The sequence below is a fragment of the Acromyrmex echinatior genome, chromosome 17 (assembly GCF_024713525.1).
Source record: "Acromyrmex echinatior isolate Ae372 chromosome 17, ASM2471352v2, whole genome shotgun sequence".
NCBI classification, from domain to species: Eukaryota; Metazoa; Arthropoda; class Insecta; order Hymenoptera; family Formicidae; genus Acromyrmex; species Acromyrmex echinatior.
Window position 1 is genome coordinate 6,108,582 of NC_141868.1, and position 24,859 is coordinate 6,133,440.

The following is a 24,859-nucleotide window of genomic DNA, read 5'->3' on the forward strand; positions in this document are numbered from 1 at the left end:
ATTGATGACCGTTCGGAGTGACAAATGCCGTATATTTTCGACTCTCTTTTTCTACGGATACATGAAAAAATCCATTTTTCAGATCTAACATACTAAACACACAAGGATTCTCTAATTTATCTAGTAGATCTTCGATTAGTGGTAAGGGATGACCGTCCTTTTCTATGACTCGATTTAATTTCCTATAATCAATACATACACGCGGTGATCCGTCCTTCTTTCTTACAACGACTATTAGACTCTCGTATTCCGACGTACACTTCTCAATGACCCCGTCGTTTAGCCATTCAGCTATTTGGTTTTCGACTATTTCGCGCTCAGGTGCCGGTAATCGTCGCGGTTTTTGAAAAATAGGCCTTTCGTCTTTTGATACAATACGCATGCTCACATCCGTTGTCTTACACTTATTTACTTGATACATTTCAACAATTGTCTCTACTTCTTTGCGTACTTTCGGATCCGTCACGTTACCAATGTCTAACGGTTGCTTTTCGATCACATTGATTTGTTAACAATTGAGCAGGTGTTGCCCTTCGTATAGTTACTCCGTCGTTATTGATGATCATTTCCGTCATCGCTAGGAAATCGCTACCAATTATGACGCTTGAATTTGTAACTTCATTTGGCACAACGTGCACTACACGGATATTCATCAGAATCTACTTCTACAATTACATTTACACAACCTAATGAATGCACTTCGTTTTTTTCAAAACCGGTTAAACAGATACTATTTTCCCGTAGCTTATCTAATTTCATTTTATCGTAAACCTCTTTGCGCATTACCGTGATTTGACTGCCAGTATTAATAACGCATTAACCCGCACACGTTTATCAAGATTTGTTTAAACATTCTACCGCTCGATGAATCAATAACCGTATTATTTACCGTCGTCTTTTTTTATCCGCTATCGCTTTACTATCGTCTGACGTGTTACACAAATTTGCAGTATGCCCGTATTTTTGACACTTGAAACATTTTTTATCTAATTCTTTCTTCTTATAGTCTTTAGATTTGTGTGCTTTACCGCCGCAATTGTAACACCGCACGTTTGTCTCCTGTTCCTTTTCGCCACTTTTTGGTGTTGTTGGTTTCCTCGCTTCTTCTGTCTTCTTCTGCATGCTGTTCTTCTCTCTCGTTCTCATCCTTTCAGTATTCTTCTTCCGAATTGCTTCGTATACTTTAAGCTTCTCCTTGAATTCTGTCAATTTTTTAGCTCCGTACAATATCATCTTGCCTTGTGCGTCTTCCGGAATTCCGTCAATCACGTATTTCATGAGTGCTTCTGCTTCTATTTTGCCTCTAGCAGCTATTTCTTTCATCGCATAATAATATTCCTGCAAGGTTTCGTCTCTCTTCAGTCTTCTTCTGACCAGCATACCGTGTTGAGCACTGTTTATTTCGTCTATAAATTCGTCTCGTAAGATTTTTGCTTCTTTCTTCCTCTCTTTCGTCGTCTTGCTCGTCAACTGTTCCCTCGTCACTCGCATCTTCATTTAATTCATCTTTTTGTTATTTTTAAGCATGAGAGTATCTAAATCCATTAAACCATGTAATATGCGTATCATTATCTCTTCTATTTCCGCCGTACTCTAAACCGAGAATGTTACAGCAGGATATCGATGAATGATACAGCAGGTCACCGATCGAAAGTTTTCGCGCCGCTTCTATTGTGTCCACGTATCCCGTTGTGTCTTTCTTAAAAGTAAAACCCTCAAAGTCTTTGAGTCTTTGTCTATTTTTTCGATCATCTTCCTTTTCGAAGATAAACTTGTGTAAAGCCATCACGGCAACGGTCGACGCCGTGCGTATCTTCTGCTTGATTGGTTCAATTTGCGCGAGATTATTCATCTCGTCTCTGCACATTTTACGCAAATTCTTACAAAAACTGATGTTCCCATTTTATAGAATAATACTTTTTTCAAACGATGGATAATCGAGCGCGATGGCAATTGAATGTAACGGCGGTTTAGCGAAAAAAAGACAAAAGTTTCGGCGTATCTTAACGGCAGTGGTTGGCTAATGATCTCGACGGTTTTTATAAAGCCAGCTTTTATAAAGTCATTGAACAAGAGGTTCTTTCGTCAGTCGCTTATGAGATTTAAAATTATGAATTTTTGAGGTGACCTCCCAATTTGCACCGTGATTGGCAATCTTAGTGACGAAGCTGGTAAAAAGAAGTGATACCATGCGCGACCAAAAATTCGGTGTTTGTGATTGGAGCGTGAGCGAGTTATCGCGTCAGAGTGCGTGCGTTATGATCTAACGAAATTGTTAGTGCCATTTTTAGTAAACGTTTTTGAGTGTATGTGTAACATGAGATTTGATTACAATGTTGACTCCTAATAAAGAAAGAGGATTTTTTAAGAACATTTTGGAAAGTTCTAAAAGTTTTCAAACTACATGCTGCACAATCACTTGTCCCATGGAATATATGTCGAGGCGAATCTCAAACATCCCGCTCGTCTCGTCATGCGATGACAAAATTAATACGAGTGTTCGACAATTATCAGGTGGCGCGGGCTGACAATTGTTGCGCTTGCAGCGCATGGTGTCGCGGAAATCTGTGCTGAAAAATTCCGTTCTCAGCCGTTGAAGAGTGATCATTTCTCAGAAATACATAGTGGCTGTTGTGATTTTGTTATGATTCAAGAAGAAATGAAAAAAGAAGATAAAGAGAAAAATTCGTTTACCTGATTGAGAGAAAACTCAACATTGAGAGAAAAAAAAGAAGGAAATTAATTTGCTTACTGGAACAACACGATTAGTTGATGAGCTTTTCTGGGTGTAAAACTAATTCATTATAATTTACATTAAATCTTTAGTTAAATCTTTCTTTAAATTGAAAGAAATATTTTTAGTTGATTGATAGATGTTTGAATGTTTGATTGCTCAATCTATTTTGTGGATTTGATATTGCTTTTGATAATTATAATATTAAAAGTCTTATTACTATTTATTAATTTCATATACGGCGGGCGAAATTATGCGTTATTATCAGAAGTATTTTAATTTCATGTTTTCTTATATTCGATATGAATTTGGTATTGAACATCAATTTCTAAAAAAGTTTTGTTAAGCTGATTAAATTAAGCGTTAATATTAGAACATGTATTAGATTTTTGAAATCTTGTATTAATTTTAATTTAATTCCTCCACATTTAAAAAGATACACTAATACTAGTAATTTAGCATGTACAATAGTCATTCTTATAAAAGACTTGAGAGAATACAATTAAATAATGTGAAAGCAATTTTGTAATTGGAATTGAAGGACTCATATCACTTACATTATATTAGAATGAACATCTTTGATTTCTCCTCTAAAATTCATAATGTTTTGCCAGCCTCCATAGTTTGTAAATTTTTTAAATATTTAGACAATATCAATAGTTTTAATTTTTTTCAACATACAAGGAGAATAGATAGGAAGATTCTATGATTGAAGAAAAAAGACTTTGAAAAATTAAATATTAAGCCAATTTCTTATAATTTCGAATAAGGATTTATAAAATAAAATTATATCTAATGATGCTCTTAATGACAAGTCTTTACAGGCTATGGAAAAAATATTGTAAAAATTCTGTATATGTTTAAATTAAGTATATTTTTGAAGAATTTTAATAAATGTAAAATTCTATGAATAAATACATTTTATTCTTTATAGAAATAATCATTTCTATAAATAAATAAAATGTATTCATAAAAATCAGTCATTTCAGTCGAATTTATATTGAATTAACGTCAATTCGATGTCGATATTAATTCGCTGAAGATTTGTTTGGATGGCGAATATATAAATATGAGAAAGATTGCAGGTGAATTCTTTAGTATCTGTTAAAAAAGAAAGAGAGAGGGGGAGAAGAAATTGACATTCTATGGTAATTATATGCTTGTGTGTCGATCACGATTCAAATAATCACGAAGATGAAGCGCTGTGTGCCTTCCGCTTCTTGTTTCTTTCCGATGCTGAGGTGAATCTCTGAATCGGTCATTGTGATTGTTTTTCCTTTTGTGCTAGAATCCCTAGCAAAAGCAAGAAACGCAGATTATTTTCAAACTTTAAAGGAAAATCTCTTTCAAAACCGTGACTTTAAAAGCAGATTGAGAGGCTGATAGCCAGATTGAGGCTGTTAGCCTAATATCAAAATCTCTTGAACCTGTATTGAATATAAAAAAAGATAAGTATGGTCAGCTCAATTTAATCAATCGATTAAATCATTTCGAGCATCTATTAAGGTAAAATTCGTACATAAAGTTGCACAGATGACTAACAGTCTATTCTGTAATTGTAGCATAAACCGCTAGCAGTCCGTTTTTTTATATATTTTCATGAATGAAGTTCGTTCTAATACATTCTGATTTAGAGAATCACAACTTGTAGTCGAATTTGTGATTTTGATTCCTTGTAATTTTTTTATAGTTTTTATAACTTGTTCGTTAATGACATTGTGAATGCTACTCTTTTTAAAAATTCCACTTTTCATTGTTTTAATTAAATTGTAAAAAATATTAATAAACATTTTCTCTGTTATTATATTTCTAAGAATCTGTCTCATTTTTTTGTTAGTTATAATTTCTACTCATAAACTTCTAATTTAACATTGCTATCGAACAGTATCAATAAGTATTCGAAATCGTGGACGCAATCGAATCAAAGTCGACCTTTAAATTGATATAATTTTGACAAAATGTTTTCGATGTCAAATCGATATCGATTCGAAATATCATTTCTCACTGGGTTGTGAGTGCTGTTTAATATTTTAGTGTTAGTTTTATGTTCATTTATAGTTTTAATTTTCCTTTTTATTTGACCTACGTAAGAGGAGTCACAATCGAGGCAGCTTATTTTACATTACATTGTTCCATTCTTTCTAATTTGTCTTTGCCTGATTTAATAATTGAATTTAATGTATTCATCGGTTTGTAAATTATTTTAAAATTATTTTTTTCCAATCGTTTAAAATTTTTCCGAGATACCCTTCATATAAGGTATTGTAAAATATATTTTTTTAAATTCTTATTAGAGTCATGATCATCCCTTGTATTATTATAATTTTTTAATTTTTTAAATTTTTTCATCTTGATAAAGTTTTAATTCTTTTATTGATTGTGAAAAAAATTATGTCCAAAGAGTAACCATTAGTCAGTAGAATATTAATCTTGGATTCAATGTTTTCGCTATGGTATTCTAGATGTGACAAAAAGAGAATTCTATCTAGGTAACCGCCTAGGTTTATGACGCCTCTTTTATGTTCTATAGGATGGTTTGAATTGTAATTAAGGGGATGCTGGAGTGTCCTGTTTTATCATTAAATTTTAAAACCGCCTTTCTCGTAACTGTGTTTATGGATTGAAAAATCCTTCTCCACAATTAAAGTATCGACAACAACGCAAGTCGCCAGCTACGTTTGAAAAACGAAAGAAAATTAAAGACTTACAGTTTTGTTATCGGCTTCTGTAGTCAACACATCACAATATGTATTGCATATAAGAGTTTCAGATCTTGCACGTTCATAAAAAGTAGCTGGCGAATTGCGGAAAACCTAAACGAACAATCCTATGCTTTTAGAAACGCGGTAGGAGTTTTAGTATAAGAGAAAGGCGTGTACAAAAATTTCGTTTGTATATTACGAGTGAAATTGATGTGTAGCCATGAAACTGAGCAGTATTTTAGTTCCGCGATATTCCGACAGCGGCGCTGTCATGAAAAGTGCGTCGCTGAACCATAGAAATGATCTGAATTATCGACCTACTCAGGCCCAGTGATGCGAATTCCGGGCCGCTTGCAGCACGCGATCAGCGCCACCGTTCGGCGGCCTGGCGCAACCGGTAGCAACACAAGCATGAGCCCGTGTCCGTGTGACTTCGTTAGTTAGAAGCGTGCCGACTATTATCGCTCTGTCCTTTTTGCACTACGTTCTTATTGCCTGCCTTGTCGGCACACTGAGAACGAGAGAGAACATTGTTTCACTCAAGCGAGCGTCGAGCAACCGAAATATGCTTTCTCGGCCTCTCGGCTCTCGACGTCAGGCGTGTATCAGGAGACATGGAGGCATGGGAACATTCTAAATAACATAAGTTTTAATAAATTGTAATAAATTATAATATACCCCTCCCAGAATATTATAAATCGTATCAAAACGCGATAATTGACAGGAGATTAATTGTTTATGATTTTCCATTCGTATTATGTACTACGGTCATAAATTCGATCCGCAAGAAATTGGCGTGGTCGAGCGCGTAAGGTGTGAGATCGGAAATAAGTACTATAATTAGTAGTAAACATATGTATTAGATCAAGTATATTTTCATATAATTTTTGAAATTATTGCTCGTATGTGTAATTTTGAAGCAATAGTTGTAGGAAAAACCCGATTCGCTTTTCAATAGGCAAATAAAAAATTATTTTAAAATTACACAACATATGAAGGCTTTCAATTGTACACTACAAAATTATATTGGTGAGGTAGAGTGGATACTTTCACATTCACAAATTTGAATGTTGCGTAATTCGTAGAAGTATGCACTATAATAATATCTAATACATCTCACTTTATTCCGATTAATGTTTAAAATATATAGGAAAGTAGAGAAGGAGAGTGATTATTTTGATAATAATATCGCATGTTACATCGAAAACTCGAGATTCTTAAGAATACGAAAACACAAGAGTGTTCATCGTGTGGATTCTATATTGCACTAGTAAACGTCAAACTCATTTAATCGATGTGACTGAGTAAATAAAATGCGCGGACAGTACGCTGGTAGTCTCACGCGAAAATCCCTTTTTTCCTTTTTTCCTCTTAATATATTTTCGTGATACAAGTAGTTTAATTAATCATCTGTATAAGGTCAATATATTTTCTTGTTATATTTATATATAATAAGTGCAATTATTCGTGTACCTTAAAATCAAAAATTGTAGGAAAAATAATGATTCGACATGTATGGTGTTCGATTTAATCGATGAAAGATTCATATAAAAAATACATCTCTCTTACGTGGACCAAACTAAAAGGAAAGTTAAAGCTGGAATAACTAAACATAAAACTAACATTAAAAAATTAAATAGCGCTCACAATGTGGTCTCACAACATCAATTTGAATATTGTCATAAATTTAATTGGGATGATATTCAGATATTAGATATAGAATCATTCTTTCAAAAGAGACTAACGTCAGAAATAATCTTCATAAATAAACAAAATTGTATATAAACCGTCTTTCATGATTAGAGTTAGATATTTTGTTTTCGACTCTTGAGCAGTTCAATATAGTTTTCCAAATCTTGGATTCCATAACTGAACTTATTGTTAACACAGGTATTATAATTTATATATATATATCAATATATATATATATCACAGTTATATTAATTTTTTCAATTGAAGCGCTATTAATATTATCAATAAATTTCACATTTAATAGAATCTGGAAATTATGTGTTTCAATAAGTTCGACTAACTGTTGTGACAAAAAAACGACAATTGACATCTGGAGTATTTGACATGATTTTATGGACTAAAAAAATTTATAACCTGAGCGTCAAGCTCTTCGAAAATATAATTGTAATTGAGCGTGAAAAATATTTTATCTCATTATTATAACGTGAATAAAATTTATTCGAAATTAGGTGTTTTCAACATGTATGAAAGTTATAACACACATTAATTTTGTAATACTGAAGATAGCCTGATATATGAGGTCTATTTTATTGTATTGTTTTTATTCTATGGTAACTATTAAAATATAAATATTTCGTTACTAACATCTTGCGCTCGTGGTGTATGTCTTTTCAATCACATTGTTTAAATTTAACCACGTTTTGACTTCTATTGTTAAAAAAAACATGTTTAATGATGTTGCGTTTATGACAAATACGCTTTGTGTCGATCAATATTTTGTATAAAATGTTTCTTTCTAACCATCACATCCGCATTTAAAATTCTGTTAATGAACAAAATTTTGAAAACGAGATTATTAATAATATAAATAAAGGTGATACCAATATAATTTTGTAGTGTACAATTGAAAGCCTTCATATGTTGTGTAATTTTAAAATAATTTTTTATTTGCCTATTGAAAAGCGAATCGGGTTTTTCCTACAACTATTGCTTCAAAATTACACATACGAGCAATAATTTCAAAAATTATATGAAAATATACTTGATCTAATACATATGTTTACTACTAATTATAGTACTTATTTCCGATCTCACACCTTACGCGCTCGACCACGCCAATTTCTTGCGGATCGAATTTATGACCGTAGTACATAATACGAATGGAAAATCATAAACAATTAATCTCCTGTCAATTATCGCGTTTTGATACGATTTATAATATTCTGGGAGGGGTATATTATAATTTATTACAATTTATTAAAACTTATGTTATTTAGAATGTTCCCATGCCTCCATGTCTCCTGATACACGCCTGACGTCGAGAGCCGAGAGGCCGAGAAAGCATATTTCGGTTGCTCGACGCTCGCTTGAGTGAAACAATGTTCTCTCTCGTTCTCAGTGTGCCGACAAGGCAGGCAATAAGAACGTAGTGCAAAAAGGACAGAGCGATAATAGTCGGCACGCTTCTAACTAACGAAGTCACACGGACACGGGCTCATGCTTGTGTTGCTACCGGTTGCGCCAGGCCGCCGAACGGTGGCGCTGATCGCGTGCTGCAAGCGGCCCGGAATTCGCATCACTGCTCAGGCCCATATCAATCAAAACGTGCCCTGGTCAAAGTTTTTTCTTTTGAGAGGAAAAATAATAAAATAAATATGATATTAGTTATTTCAATTTTGTTGAAATAATTTCTTCCTAAACAAGAAACATACCATATTATTTACATATGAATACAAATGAAGATAATTATTTTAATTATACTGTTCTGTCTTTTACATACATTTTATTTAGTAAATTATTGATGCATATATATAAAATACATATATATATATATGTGTGTGTGTGTGTGTGTGTGTGTGTGTGTGTGTGTGTGTGTGCGCGCGCGCGTGTGTATGTACGTGTGTGTGTGTGTGTGTGTGTATATATATATATATATATATTATATATAATAGCATAAATACACACGCGTGTGCGTATGTATGCGTGTGCGCGCGCGCACGCATGTGTGTGCGTGTACATATATACAACACATATCTAAATTTTATTTACTGAATTATTTACACATGCATATATCAAGGTTCGGAACGCGATGTGTGTTTCGGTTGAGCTTTCTTTCTGCTCGGATGTCGGAACGACAAGCGGCAATCTCGTAGCAGACGTAGCATATAAATGAAATTTTCGAATACACTTTGCTCTTATACTAAAACTCGTAACTCGTTTTTGCAAGCATAGTATTGTTCTTTGAGATTTTCTGTAAATCGCCAGCTACTTATGCAAGGTCTGAAATTATTGTATACAGCACATTTTTGACTCGACTCGGATGTCGAAATGTCGACTTAGTAAGAAGCGCCATTCCTCCTATCGGTCACGCGCAAACGAAGTAGTACCGTTATTCAACTATAGAAATAGATTGAACCATTGTAAATAAACCAATATATTATCAGCTGGAAACGCCATAATATATTTTTGTATATATAGAAATATATATCAGGATCGTTGTTTAGAGAAAGAATCGTGCGTCCTTGCCGCATCGGTGATGATGCCAAACCAGAATTCACATTCTTGAATTGTGAAATACCGAAATAGCATTATAGCAGAAAGGGCTCCGGATAAATATATTATATCTCTCCAAAATAGGACGATCTATATATGTATAAATATATCTGTCTGAATAAAGATATTCAAGTCGAAAATTTACTGTGGTATTAGGCTCGTACTAAATTAGTCGTTTTTATTAGATAAATATCAGTAACAATTGCTTACGTAAACTATATGATTATAAATATGCAAATATCGTAAAAGAAACTGAATTTAAAATCAAAGTCGTTTTCTCTATTATTATTGCATTGCAGCCTATTCGTAGACAAGACTGTATAAATACTTCTACGCGTTTCAAATAACTATATAGTGATATCATTTGAGAATATCTTAGGTCCAAAACATCCTCTCCGAGGAAAATTTTACTCAAAATGTACAGTACACGTAACATATACTGTAGTATATAGAGTATAATCTTTTTCTGTAGCCTTAGTAGCTTTAGTACAGGACAGTATATGTGAATTGATAGATAATAAACAAATTGAGTTGATATGATGAAGCAATGTGCGATCAACAAAGAACATTTATTTTCTTTTTTGGCTAAATTTGTCCATCCTGTAATAAAATATTTTCAATATTTGACAAATATATAAGTAGCAAATTCCTCTTTAGTAATTATACAGTAGATTCAAATGTTCCTCTTTAGTAATTATACAATAGATTCAAATATTTTTCTTTTTTGTAGAAATATATATAAACGTGCATATGTACAATATCATAATTTGAATATTTTATATTAAAAAATAAAGCAAAAATTTGATCAGAAAAAAACTGATTTGCGAATAAATAAAAGAAAATAAAAAGAAAAAAAGAAATACAGTTAGATCTAAATTACAGATATTTCGGGGACTATAGTCTTGACAAACTTTGGAAGATTAAAAATCGTAAAATTGGTAAACTAAGAGAAATATATAGATATATATATAGAAATATATATTTTTAATGTTTCGAAATTCAAGTAGTTTGACAATGAGGGTTGGGGATGTTTAATAAAGTAGCTGAGTAGTCTCAAAGAGAACTGATTTATGTATACACAGTTGACCTTTAGCTTGTATAATTCTTTATAACATTTTTTTGCATTATAAAATGATGCTCCTCGGCATCCCATTAGCATATAAAAAAAAAATTAATCTATTTAATATACACGCGTTTTACATATTGCAATTTACCTTTTTTTAATCGGTTGTACTATTCTTGTACAATTTACATACAATTTGACTGACAACTGATGTCAAAATATTTAAAATCTTTTCTTTTTTCCCACAGAAATATTTCGTTCTATGCAAAATCAATGGAGGTCTTACAATTATGACTTGCGCGCAGTAATCCGCATTATCGTTTCATGGTAGCTATTACAATTTTTGTTTTTGTACAACATACATTGAATCGTTACAGAGTTCATTTCAGATATACACAGTTTTGATAGATTTGAGAAAAATGACATTAGAACTAATTTAACTTAGAGAAAAGTGATACAGCCAGGTTTTAACTTTGATAAAGCATAATTGCTCAAGAGATTATACTATAGACTACTATAGATTACTATAGACGCTTATTTTCCATTATGCAATAAGCCGCAAATGGGCTGTAATATATTTTATAGATGTCGCTTTACCGTAAAAAGTTTCTCTCAAGTCAGCTTCGCGATCACTTAAAGATATGTAGAAATACGGAGATCATCGAACGGATATATTCAAGGGTATGTTGTTCGACAAGTTGACGCTCAACACAACGGATTGGAATGCAATTGTATGTAACGCGGTTTCGATGATTAATTAGACATGTAAACAAAGTACCTCCAAAAAGAAACGTGTGGTAAATCCAAAAATAATTATATGTGTATAGGGCAGCTTCTGAAAGCCTTTTTGTTTACCATTTCTCTCAATCTGTTAAATATTATATCGAATAAACTGTTGTAAAATAAATGAAGCTAGTATTGTTGAGAAATGAAACCAAGTGACAGTATACAGAGTATCTTTTCACTGGCTGCTATTGTGTAGTAGATAGAGCGGACTGAACTGAGTCGAAATGCCTTGTACTATTTTAAAATTTTCGCAATAGTTACCAAGATATTAATTGTGCTGAAAACCGCCGAGAATATTAATATTCTCTTCAATAATTTTTTACCCAAGTACTATCAATTTTACAGAAAAGCAGTGAGTGACAAAATTGTATATCTTCCTCTCATAGAGCTCTAAAAATTTTTTCAGAATTTTTTATCAACTTTTTAGTATTACATTTTCTTATTGGTAACTATTTTTACCAACATCAGAAAATGCGGTACTAAAAAGTTGATAAATTCTGAAAGAATTCTTAGAGTTTTATGACAAGAAAATAAACAATTTCACTTGCTACTTTTCTGAAAAGTTGTTGTACTTAAATACAAAATAATTGGAAACTAATATTCTCGACGGTTTTTAATATAATTAATATCCTATTAACAATTGTGGAAATTGCAAAATGGTACTGGATATTTTGACTCAGTTTAGTCCACTTCTATCTACTACAGAATAGCAGTCGGCAAAAAGTTACGGGACACCCTGTATATATCATTAACATGCCTTTCGTATTAGTTATTTTATAAACATGGAATATATATAAATATAATCACAATTTTTGATCTCTTTACTCTACGAACTTCGACATCCGCGCGCGATGCAAACTTAAAAAGAATAAACTAAACTTGTAATATGAGTAAAATAAATTCTAAAACAATAACACACATGTTATACTGAATGTTGATTCTACTTTAACTGTATGTAAACTTAAAAAGATGAATAAAATAAATTTGTAATATGAGTAAGATAAATTCTAAAACAATAACATACATGTTATACTGAATGTTGATTCTACTTTAACTGTATGTAAACTTAAAAAGATGAATAAAATAAATTTGTAATATGAGTAAGATAAATTCTAACAGATTTTTTAAGTTTACATAGAGTTTAAAGTAGGAAGAAAAAAGTCAGTATACATGTGTGTTATTGTTTTCGAATTGATTGGACTCATATTCTTAAATTAATTTTATTATCTTTTTAAGTTTAAATACAGTTAAGTAGAATCAAACAGTCAGTATAACATGTGTTATTGTTTTGATTTATTTTACTCATATTATAAATTAATTTTATTCATCTTTTTAAGTTTACATACAGTTAAAGTAGAATCAACATTCAGTATAACATGTGTGTTATTGTTTTAGAATTTATTTTACTCATATTATAAATTAATTTTATTCATCTTTTTAAGTTTACATACAGTTAAAGTAGAATCAAGATTCAGTATAACATGTATGTATTGTTTTAGAATTTATTTTACTCATATTATAAACAATAACATACATGTTATACAACTGAATGTTGATTCTACTTTAATCGACCATTTTATATAAAAATTAAATTCTTTAGTGCTAAAACAGAGTAATCAGAGGGCACGATCAAAAAGCACGATTGCTTACTGAGCCCTCTGAGCGGTCGTGCTTCTGGATGCACCCTCTGATTACTCTGTTTTAGCACTAAAGAATTTAATTTTTATATGCGAGGTGACATAAAATGATCGATTTGGAATGCAGTTAAATCGTTAAAGTACAATCAACATTCATTACGAATTGATCGCTTTCCACGTTATTTATAAAACGGCATGTATCCCGCCGGACGGAGCCGGAACGTATCCCGTTGGCCCGAACGGAGCCGGTACGTATCTTACCGGCGCGGAAGATACCGATACGTATCCTGCCGGCGCTTGCTAGACTGGCGCTGTAGGTCAAGTATTTATCTTTTTTCAGCAAAAAGCGAAGGCAGCTTACGGTCCTCCGGTAAAAAATCGCCTGATCGGCTGACGATGACATCGTCAAGGCCAACGACGGCACCGGAAATTTTGCCGTCAACAACCGTGCCCTTGACAACATTGACCCCAACAATTCCGACATCGTTGGTGACAACGATGGCGTCGGCAACGATGGCGACGGCAACGATGGCGACGGCAACGATGGCGACGGCAACGATGGCGACGGCAACGATGGCGACGGCAACGATGGCGACGGCAACGATGGCGACGGCAACGATGGCGACGGCAACGATGGCGACGGCAACGATGGCGACGGCAACGATGGCGACGGCGACGTTGATGATGGAGGAAACGAAACCGAAAATGATTTCGCGTTACACGCAATGGAAAGATCCACGGCAAGAGGATATGAGCAAAGTAAGTTATACAATATTGATATAATACAATTATACAAGGTTCCAGAATTCGATTCTGTCAATTGTCCTTTCTAACCCATATCTTTTATCCTTGTTCAATATTCAATGAATAACAAAGATAAAAGATACACGAAGTTGATATATATATATATACATACACACACACACACATACATATATATATATATATAGGTTGTGTTCTGTTTCACGCATGGTACGCATCATTTATCCTTGTTTAACATTCGATGAATAACAAGGATAAATAATGCAGCATGCGCATCATGCGTGAAAGCAGGGACACCTACATAGACTTTATTACTGTAGATCAGAGCCTTCTCGCGTGCAAAGTGTGTTTTACATTATGGAATTCCTCTTCCTTCCCCCCCTTCTCCCCGATAATATTTCTGATTCCCAGAGAGAGCTCACAGTATCATATTATTGTATTGTTATGCGTCGTCTATAATACATAGAGTAAGAAGAGTAAAAAAATTGACCAATCACAGTCGATAATTCTTCTCGCATTCGACTGGTCAATTTCTTATTCTTACTTCTTACTCTGTATATTGTAGACGATGCATTATCCGTCTCTGTATGTCGGAAGTCGAGGAAAGAAGGAAAAAGGCTTTCGTAACGTAAAACGCACGCCGTGTGCGAATTGAAAGTTCTATCGTACATTTTTCGACCAGTAATTAGATTCTCTTCAGTACGATGACTATGCGAACAGTAATCGCACCGAAAATAATCTTATTAGAGGTGAAAATTGTTATGCATTACAGATACGTACAATTATGCATAATGTACACATACCTAATTACGAGGAATAGGACTTACGTCTTCGAGATCTTAATCCACTTGACTGCGAGGTCTCACGCACCATCCCTCACACAGGAAGTCGTCTTCTTCTTAATGACTCTCGCCTCCCGAAATAAGGAGGTCGATACAAATCACGTCTTAGAATAAGACGATCTCAGTCTTCAATGCGTAGTCTGATTCCGGTCTTATAGGAGATGCAAAATAAATACGCAATGCCCGCGCGAACACCGGGCGCTTGCGTTACGTCACACCGTAAAGACACGCGTCAGGACGAACAAACAGGTCGTCCAAAACCGCGGAACAGTTATACAAGGCTTAATCTAAATTGGCAACACAAAGATATAAAAAGAAAAAGCACTCGAGACACGTCCGCCGCGGATGAGTGGTTCCTCAGAACTGAACACACAAAATGACTGCCGAATCATGGCGATCTGCCGCGATACTATATGCGCCGTGCCGGACGACGGTTCAGATGACGATCGCGTTCAGCGCATTGAACTGCCACGTGTTTGTCGTGTGCTGCGCGTGGCAACTTGCTTTGTAAGAAGCGTTGCGTCCTGTGTATGTATGTACAGGACTGTCTCTTAAAAAAGATGTTTAAAAAAACATTTTACAACTTAAACTCTATAGATCTTTATAACTTAAACTCTATCGATCTTTTCAGATCGATACTTTAATTATATATATCGATAATTTAATAAATAAATAATTTTACAATAAATAATTAGAGCGCTTATGCATTGTACAAAATGTGATTCTATGCCAGTCTTTTAGCACATTACTGATATATATATTTTTATTCGATTTTTTCTGGCATTTCTTGAAAAGAAAAAATAAAATAAATGTAACAAATTATTTAAAAAATTATGCAAATCGGGATTATTATAAAAGGTTGTCTTCTTTCTTTTTAGTAAAATTTAATTTTCTTTAATTTTAAAGGTAAAAACTATTTTGTACAGAATAAGTTAATACATAAGAATATCGGTATTATTATACAAAATAATTGCATCAATTATTTTTTTAATAAATAACTTGAAAGCAAAAGTCTTTACATTGTTTTTTTTCATATATAAAATTATTTGCTCAACACTTCAAAGTAAAATAAAAACATAAGAAAAATAGAAATTTGAACAAAAATGTTCATAAACGTATTCATACGCATTACATTCATATGTATCAGTCATTTAGTAAATTAAATTTCTTTGTAAACTTTAGAGTGGTCTGAAGTTTACAAATAAATGTAATGTACTAAATTATTGCTACATATAGTTGTAAAATGTATACATATACGTATCAATAATTTTGTAAATTCAAATTTTATCTAAATTTCTATTTTTCTTATTGTTTTCTTTGATTTTGCATCTTGATAAAACATTTTTATGTACAAAATAATAAAAAAATATTTTATTATATGCCCTTTGTTACTTTAAAGTTGTTTATTAAAAATAAATGATGTGCTTATTTATTATACTAATATCGATTTTCTTGTGCATTCATTTACTTTTATAAAAGTTTTTAATTTTGAAATGAAATAGTTTACAAAAAAAAACAAGAATCTTTTTTACAACACGCTAGATTCGCATTAATTTTTAAATATTTTATGACATTCATTACAAAACTTATCTTTTCAAGAAATGCAAGAAAAAAATCACAAGCGTTCCTGAACATGATAATACATACATCAAGAATGCGCTAAAAACTAACATGTAATCATATTTTATGCAGTATGCTAGTGCTCCAAAATACCAAATAGACGTTAACAACATTTTATTATCTCAAACCTTTATTATTTAATAATTGTACAATAAAACAATCCACAGTGGCTGTAAGTAATTATTTCGTTCTCGCCACCTTTTTCTAATGACGATGCTTGTAATATACTGTATCCTGCCGATGCGGGTGAGATCTATCAATTGTTTCTTTCTTTCTGTTTCTTTTTCTGCATCATGCGGTAAACCTCTTGTAACTTCTCGATATCATTTTTAGGTTTTTTTCTTCATTGTAGCATTTGTAGGAAAATATAATGCTGACGACGCAAAGATTTGAAGCCTAGTCTATCAGGTGACAAGCTGAACACCTGAGCCACTGTAGATTGTTAACATGTATTGTTTTGAAATGGATACATCTATTACACAAAAACATATATGAAATTGTGATTTTATAAAAAATGTGACAAAAATATGTTATAAGTCACGATATTAAAATATATATACAATATAGTATGATATAATTTATATATCAATATGTATAATTTATATATTAATATACATATGATTTTAATTATTATATAGAAATAAATGTCACCAAATATATTCATTAATAACTTCTTATTTATTTAAAAGAAAAAATTTTTTTAAATACAAAAAAAGGAACCGTGAGAAATGTCTGGCATTCTGATCTCACACATTACGCGCGAGATCATACATATATACACACGCACGTACGCACGTACGCACGCACATTGCATTTTGATATCATTTTTGCTGTTTAAATAAATTATTGGGAAGAGTGTGATTATTAAAATTTATCAAAAGTTATATGCTATCTAGATGTCTATTTCCCCCTGTTATGGATACACGCTAAGCGGTCGTGAGATTACCGAGAAGGCATTTTCAGTTTTCGGGCGCTTGAAAATAAATGATCAAAGCGACGACGGACTCTTTATTGCTGTCTTGCTCGTTCTCACTCAGCGCCATTCTTCATCCTTTTCGCCTAATCGTTTGTTTTCAGGCGATCGAAAATGCTTTCTCGGCGATCTCGGTCGTTTGACGTGCATCACTGGCCACGTTTACACCGTGCATTTAAGCCGCGGCCTATACAATAGATGTCCTTGTTTATCGTGTATATTTAACTAATTTACAAGGTAAAGTTAAAAAAAAAGATTGGTTCTTCATTCTAACTTTTCTTAAAGAAAGTTAGATAATATTCTCCGAAATGTTATAAATTGCATTTTTGATTATGTTATTTGTGTAGTATACGATTTTTCAATAACACATTTTTTTTAAATTTATGATTAGTGCACATTTTTTGATTATTAACAAACATACATCCTTCGTTAAAGGTAATTAATTGTAAAGAACGAATTATTTTTCATAATAGTAATTGATACTTTTCGGTGAGAACGTCGGGATCAGAATATTTGTTAAATCACACCCTCTGTCGTTTCGATTTGCATATATATGCATTAAAAGAAAGTTTTTCTTGCATTCGTGTTTTATAGTTATTTAAATATTTGCCGATGCGTTACACTTCATTGTGAACTGCGATCGAGCTTACGTAATTTCGGATTGAGAGCAAGATTCTTGACCGAACTGAATTGAACTCAAATATGAACCTCGAATCGGTATTCCAGTCCGCTTATATTATATTGTACCGCTATTTCCGCGTGTCTTTGCTGACGAGACGTCTCCCATCAGCCTTTTGTGGTAATCTTTCGAGAACAGCATCACGCGATAACATCATGGTCGAACGTAATATTACAATTAAAGTTATTTATTATTTTATTATAATGTCGAGTCAGCATTGCGTGCATGTATGCACGCATATACGCACACAGTGTATGTAAACATGTACCATTATGCATTGGTCGCAATATGAAACGAGATTTTTAAAGATCATCAAATAAGGAGCGAGAACTGTTTGGTAAGTGCCCCATGCCATGCACAACACCGCGAGCTCCCAAACATCGTGACTCGAATAGCGCGGAGGTGCACTTGTCAAGCTATCCCCGCTCCCCGCTCCCCGCTCCCCGCGCGTCTAGCGATTGAAGGATGTATATTTAGCAAACTGGTCGAACGCGTTTATTCGTAAAAATTTTTAAAAATTAATATTTCGTTAACTATTGCGAAAATTGCAAAATATTAGAAGATTTTCCAACTCAGTTTAGTCCGTTCTATCAGCTCATGACGGGCGATTCCCCCTCCCTCTAGGTTTCAGATTAAAATTATATGTATACTTTCAAAGTTTTAACTAACAAAGTTTAAACTAACAATAGAAAAATATCAAATCAAGTTTATTCAATAGACAAATAAAGAATTATTTTTAAATTGCACAACATAAAAAGACTTAGCGTTTTACAAGTGATGGGAAGTACTTTCATTAATGTATTTTTTAATACTCATGTGAAATAAATAACATTCTTTCATTAAAAAACGCTACGAATTAATTCCAACACCTAATAATTTCAATATTATAAAATTATTTTGGAGCGTCATCCTTATAAATATATTAATCATCCCACTCTCAGAATTTTGTGCGTTATCAGAATTTTTATATATTCGGGAAATGTATTTATTTCTTATTTGTCTATTGAATAAATGATGATTTAAAAAAAGACTTTTAAAAGAAGAAGAAGAAGTATAATTCTAATAATTATATATAAATATATTTGGTCCATTATGTTAATAAAGAACTTCACGAATTAAAAACAGAATTACGAAAAGATAGGATTTGTTTGTGGGATCTTCAACATTCTGTTAAGCATCTTATACGCTGGACCACGCCGAATTTTTTTAGATCGTATTTGAACGCGGTATATAATGCGCATGGAAAATCGTGATTAATATCTCGTTAATTATATTTTGATAAAATATTATATTATAGATTAATGGGAATATGATTATTATAATTTATTAAAAGCTATAGTAGGTTACCTACAATGTCCCCTTGCCCCTGATTGATACGCGCCGAGTGGCCAAGAAACCCGAGAAAGCATTTCTGATCGGAAGAAACAAATGAACACAGAGCAAGAAGGACAGACTCGTTGTCTTGCGCTCGACGGACCGAGCTCGATGTACCTAGAGCCTCACTGATTTTCCGAGCTTCTATCCTTTTTTGTTTTTTTCTATCTCGCTCTATCAGGACGATAGAAGATACGAAACGATGTAAAAGTATTTTAAATCGCAAACACAATTGTCAGTTCTCCGTTTTTCTGCCGGAGGCTTTTAAAACTGATCTTCGGCACCTCAGATATTTAAAATTATTCATATTTAAAACTGATCTTCGGCATCTCAGATATTTAAAATTATTCATATTTAAAACTACAAAATATTAAAAAAATAGAAATGCCGGATAATAAATTTGTCATACAATCATTTGTCAAACAATTGATATCTTAAAAAGAATTATTATAAAGAAATATAAAACAAGCACATTACTATTTACATTTAGATGTAGCAATTTATTTCAAAATTAAACAGTATTATATCAAGCATCATCGCGAATTCCTCGGAATCTTTAGATACGTTAAAGAAATTAACAATTCAGACAACTGAATATAAGAACATATTTATTACATTCTCAAAATGTAGAAATTTGTCAAAAGCAACATACAAGAATCAAGTTTTATTTTTTAGCAAATAACATGTTAATATATAAATATCAGATTTATAAAATGTTTTCACTGTTTACAAAGCTATATGGATTTATAGTAAAAAATGTTTCATTCACGAGTGTGTGTGTGTGTGTGTGTGTGTGTGTGTGTGTGCGTGCGTGCGTGCGTGCGTGCGTGCGTGCGTGCGTGCGTGCGTGCGTGCGTGCGTGCGTGCGTGCGTGCGTGCGTGCGTGCGTGCGTGTGTGTGTGCGTGCGTGCGTGCGTGCGTGCGTGCGTGCGTGTAACATACATAGATAATAATGTATGAAATATGTCTACATATATATGTATATATGTAGACATATTTAAATAGAAATAATGTATTATTTCTATAATATATTCTGTCGAAGAATATTTCGATACATGTTTATCAAAATGCACGCGTTTTTTTTAAGATGCATTTAGATTGTCAAAGTTTCACTCGACAATCTAGATATCGATCTTTAGCGTATCGTATCACAGTAGTATTGACATACTAAAAAGTAAACGGACTCTCTTGTGCGCCGATATAATCTACTGAACTGACCGTTAGGCGTAATGCTGCGCGCGCGATAAAAAACAGCGCGAGACGAGTCTTTGTTGTTACCGCGTCCTGACATCGTTGCCGCGTAACAGCATCATTGTCAGTGCTAAGTAAAGTGTAGTATAATAGTGTATAGTGTGTGTGAGTGTTACAGTGTGTATATAATAGTGTTATAGTGTTTCTCGTGCTTCGAGATGGGACAAAAAGATTCGACTAAGACAAAATCTTTGTCTATTAGGAGAAAAAGCAGAAAAGAAGAATGGTTAAAAAGGTTAGTATGTTTAATTGAAAAGGATCATAAAATATGTAATGTCACATGCTCGCTACTATACATGTGAAAAATTCGTTATATTTTTAAATTACAAATTTAAAGCATCGGTCTCTCTCTCTCTCTCTGTCTCCTTTTTCATATTAGAAATCAAAATATTTCGTGTACAGAACAGATGGTAGCAAGTATATGACATACATTCATATTTGTTGTCACACACACACACACACACACACACACACACATGCTCACACCCACATACACCAACACACACACACACACACACAATATGAAATATATAAAACAGTTTCAGTAATAGTAAAAAAAATAAAATATTTTATCTTTGAGTGTTACTATGATTGAATTTCATCCATGTGCTTGTCCAAGTTTTAAATTAATAGATATCTCTTATAACTTCAATTTTTATGCGAGCTTGAAAAATTCATTTGTCCAAATTTATTATCATTCGTCTTCTCTTCAAGCAATACAATTAATTAAAATATTTTACGAAATTTATATATTATCATACATTTTTTTACACATATACATTTCCTTTTTTTGGAAGATATTTTATGTAATGGTATATAATACAATATTACAAAATATTATTTTATAATATTATATATTGCATAAATGTTACATAAATTAATAAAATAACCGTAATGTCTTAAAAAATACTATTAAAAAAGATTGCAGACCTTTGCTTATTTTAATATTAATAATTTCATGTTTAAAGTATAACAGTGTATATATTGGGTCATTTAAAAAGTATCCGTTGATGGTCAACACCATCTAGTGACAAAAAACCGCGGATACTTTTTAAATGACCCAATATTTTGAAATCGTAGTCGAGAATAAGTAATACCAGAGATATCTGGTTAATAATTGCCAGAGGCGTTAATCGTGCGCTGGCTAATTGTAACGAAATGTCACAGCCGTACATCGTGCTTTGTCTAGTTACAACCAAATGTCAGAGGCGTTCATCGTGGGCTGACTATTTTTAATTTACTGCCAGAGGCGTTAATCGTGAGCTGGCTAGCTATAACAAAATGTCACAGCCATAAATCATATTTTGGCTAGTTATAGACAAATGTCAGAGGCGTTCATCATGGGCTGACTATTTTTAATTTACTGCCAGAGGCGTTAATTGTGAGCTGGCTAGTTATAACAAAATGCCACAGCCGTAAATCGTGCTTTGGCTAGTTATAGACAAATGTTAGAGGCGTTCATCGTGGGCTGACTATATTTAATTCACTGTCAGAGGCGTTAATTGTGAGCTGACTAGCTATAACAAAATGCCGTAAATCGTGCTTTGGCTAGTTGCAGATAAATGTCAAAGGCGTTTATCGTGTACTGACTATTTTTAATTTATTGGCAGAAGCATTTCGATTATTAAATTTGGTGAAATACAATTACGGAACCAATTTATAGAATTTTGCGTCTGCAATTAGAGAAATGCGAATAGATGCATTGTCATGATGGAATCAAAAGCTAATTGCTTGACATAACCGAAACAAAAAAACTAATGAAGAAAAAAAACTGAACATCAGTAAATAGCTTCTTTGAAACCTTACAACTTTTGTCTGAAGCGTTTTTTCTAAAAACGTTATGTAATAGCACAAGGATGGTCGTAATTGAATCGTAGAACGTGAATCATAGGGCAACGCATTATATTTTGGCGTACTATGCATGCCAATACAAGTTCACATTCCTTTACCATTAGTTATAATCACTTTTATATTCAGCTCCTAAATGCGGAGTCTTTTTGGGCACCCTATATAATATATATGTTATACATATATGTGTATATATATATATATATATATATATATATATACAACATACATTACACAATCAATAGTCACATGCATAATTTCTGTACGATGCTGTACGTTTATGAAATGTAAGTATATCATATTCAAAGTGTTTTAGCAAATATATACACTTACAGGTCAATGTACGTTGACTAACAGCAAGTTACAATAAGTATATTTTTACTAAATGAACACTCTGACTGTGACTTAGATATATTTTCGGATGCAACCATGTATTTGAAATACATGTATACACGTGTAATGTAATAGCACTTTTTCCTTTATTCCCAATGTCATTTTAACTTAGGATGTAACATGTATTGTCAGTACGTAAATTGCACATATATATGTATTCTATTCCATCTCTTTTTATTATTAATGGATCTTTTACAATTATAAGCCATAAATCAGTCATAAATAAGAAGTCAAACGCTAAAAATTGACTGTGATTGATCAATTTTTAGCTTCTGACTTCTGATTTGTAACTAATGTGTTATTGTAGAAGGCCCATAATAAAAACAGATAGAAGTTACTCATGCTTAGCTTTTCATGCAGATATAATATAAACACAGTCTATTAGTGAACACAGAATATTAGAATTATATTTTATGTGCATTATGTGTACACACATTATAAAATATATTTCTAATTCATATTCACATACGTGTGTAGCTACTTCATCTCTTTTTGTTACGTATAACAAAAAGGTGTACTGATGTCCTCTTTTTTCTATGTTTAATAAAAAGAGATATGTTTTTTTATAATCAAATATTAGTGATATATACTTTTATATTTTCAATATCAGAATATACAGGGTGGCCCATTTTAATCGATCCACCCAAATATCTCCAAAAGTATGCACTGTATCAAAAAATTGTTCAAACAAAAGTTGTTCAGGACAACGGGGGCCATCTTTGTGCAATATTAGTTTTGACCTTGAACTCAATTTTCAAGGTTATTTAAAGGTCAACCTAACTTTTTTAAATGGAAACCCCTATTTTTAATACCGGATTCGGAAAGAGCGGGAAATTTTACGTCCGAAATGATATTTTGTAATTTAATAGATTGACCTTCAGAAGGTCAAATATTAAAAAATCGTCCAGACGTTGTTTTCTTTGAGCATCAGAGGATTTATAGGGGAATAAATGTTTGAGTGGACTTGGAAGTCAACGACCTTGACCATCTTGACCGCGGCAAACTTTCAAGGTCATTCGAAGGTCAATATAAATTTTTTATCAACTGTATGCAGAATCTACTGGACACTATTGGCAATGTCTTCATACATACAATATGGTGAAAATTATCCTACTGGCCATTACTGGACACAACCGAACAGTACTGGACACTACTGGACTTCACTGCATACTACTGACTAATACTGGACACTATCGGCCACTACTGGACACAACCGAACAGTACTGGACACTACTGGACTTCACTGCATACTACTGACTAATACTGGACACTATCGGCCACTACTGGACACAACCGAACAGTACTGGACACTACTGGACTTCACTGCATACTACTGACTAATACTGGACACTATCGGCCACTACTGGACACAACCGAACAGTACTGGACACTACTGGACTTCACTGCATACTACTGACTAATACTGGACACTATCGGCCACTACTGGACACAACCGAACAGTACTGGACACTACTGGACTTTACTGCATACTACTGACTAATACTGGACACTATCGGCCACTACTGGACACAACCGAACAGTACTGGACACTACTGGACTTCACTGCATACTACTGACTAATACTGGACACTATCGGCCACTACTGGACACAACCGAACAGTACTGGACACTACTGGACTTCACTGGCCACTACTGGACTGTACTGGACACTACTGACCATTACTGGATACTTTTGGCTACTACTGATCACTACTGGATTTTACTCGATTCTACCTGGATACATATTGGTCGCTACTGCCCGCTATTGGACTACTACTAACTTCGCTACTAAGTACTAACCAGAACTAAGTTATAACCAGATAGCCTACGACTCTACAAATCGTGTGCCTTTAAATTTTAAATTTAATAACTTTCACTATCCAATGCAATTTTTTTTAGACGATTCCAATATTTGTTCAATGTTATTTTTTCAGTTTCATTCTTGTCGAG

The 24,859-nt window shown here is 33.0% G+C and overlaps 2 protein-coding genes across 8 annotated transcripts in view; one reads left to right on the forward strand and one right to left on the reverse strand.

The window, feature by feature from the left end:
- The window catches only part of LOC105145343 (26S proteasome non-ATPase regulatory subunit 1-like), a 121,097-nt gene that overhangs the window by 8,454 nt on the left and 87,784 nt on the right, over window positions 1–24,859 (reverse strand). For 2 of the 7 annotated variants that reach the window (XR_015547921.1, XM_087415052.1), the window contains exon 4: window positions 14,757–16,863. The exons of 3 other annotated variants lie outside the window; for them this stretch is intronic. Coding sequence is in view for 3 of the 4 variants with exons in the window: in XM_087415052.1 (XP_087271178.1) it covers window positions 14,757–14,802 (46 nt within the window). In the remaining variant the exon portion in view is untranslated. Of the gene's footprint in view, window positions 1–14,756; window positions 16,864–24,859 lie in introns of those variants that run through there. 2 more of the 7 variants (XM_087415051.1, XM_087415053.1) reach the window with 1 other exon arrangement.
- Window positions 13,379–14,764, forward strand: LOC147906925 (uncharacterized). Its single transcript, XM_087415048.1, has 2 exons — window positions 13,379–13,926; window positions 14,702–14,764. Exons 1-2 carry the CDS (start codon window positions 13,564–13,566, stop codon window positions 14,747–14,749), a joined length of 411 nt encoding a protein of 136 aa, XP_087271174.1. The 5' UTR covers window positions 13,379–13,563; the 3' UTR covers window positions 14,750–14,764.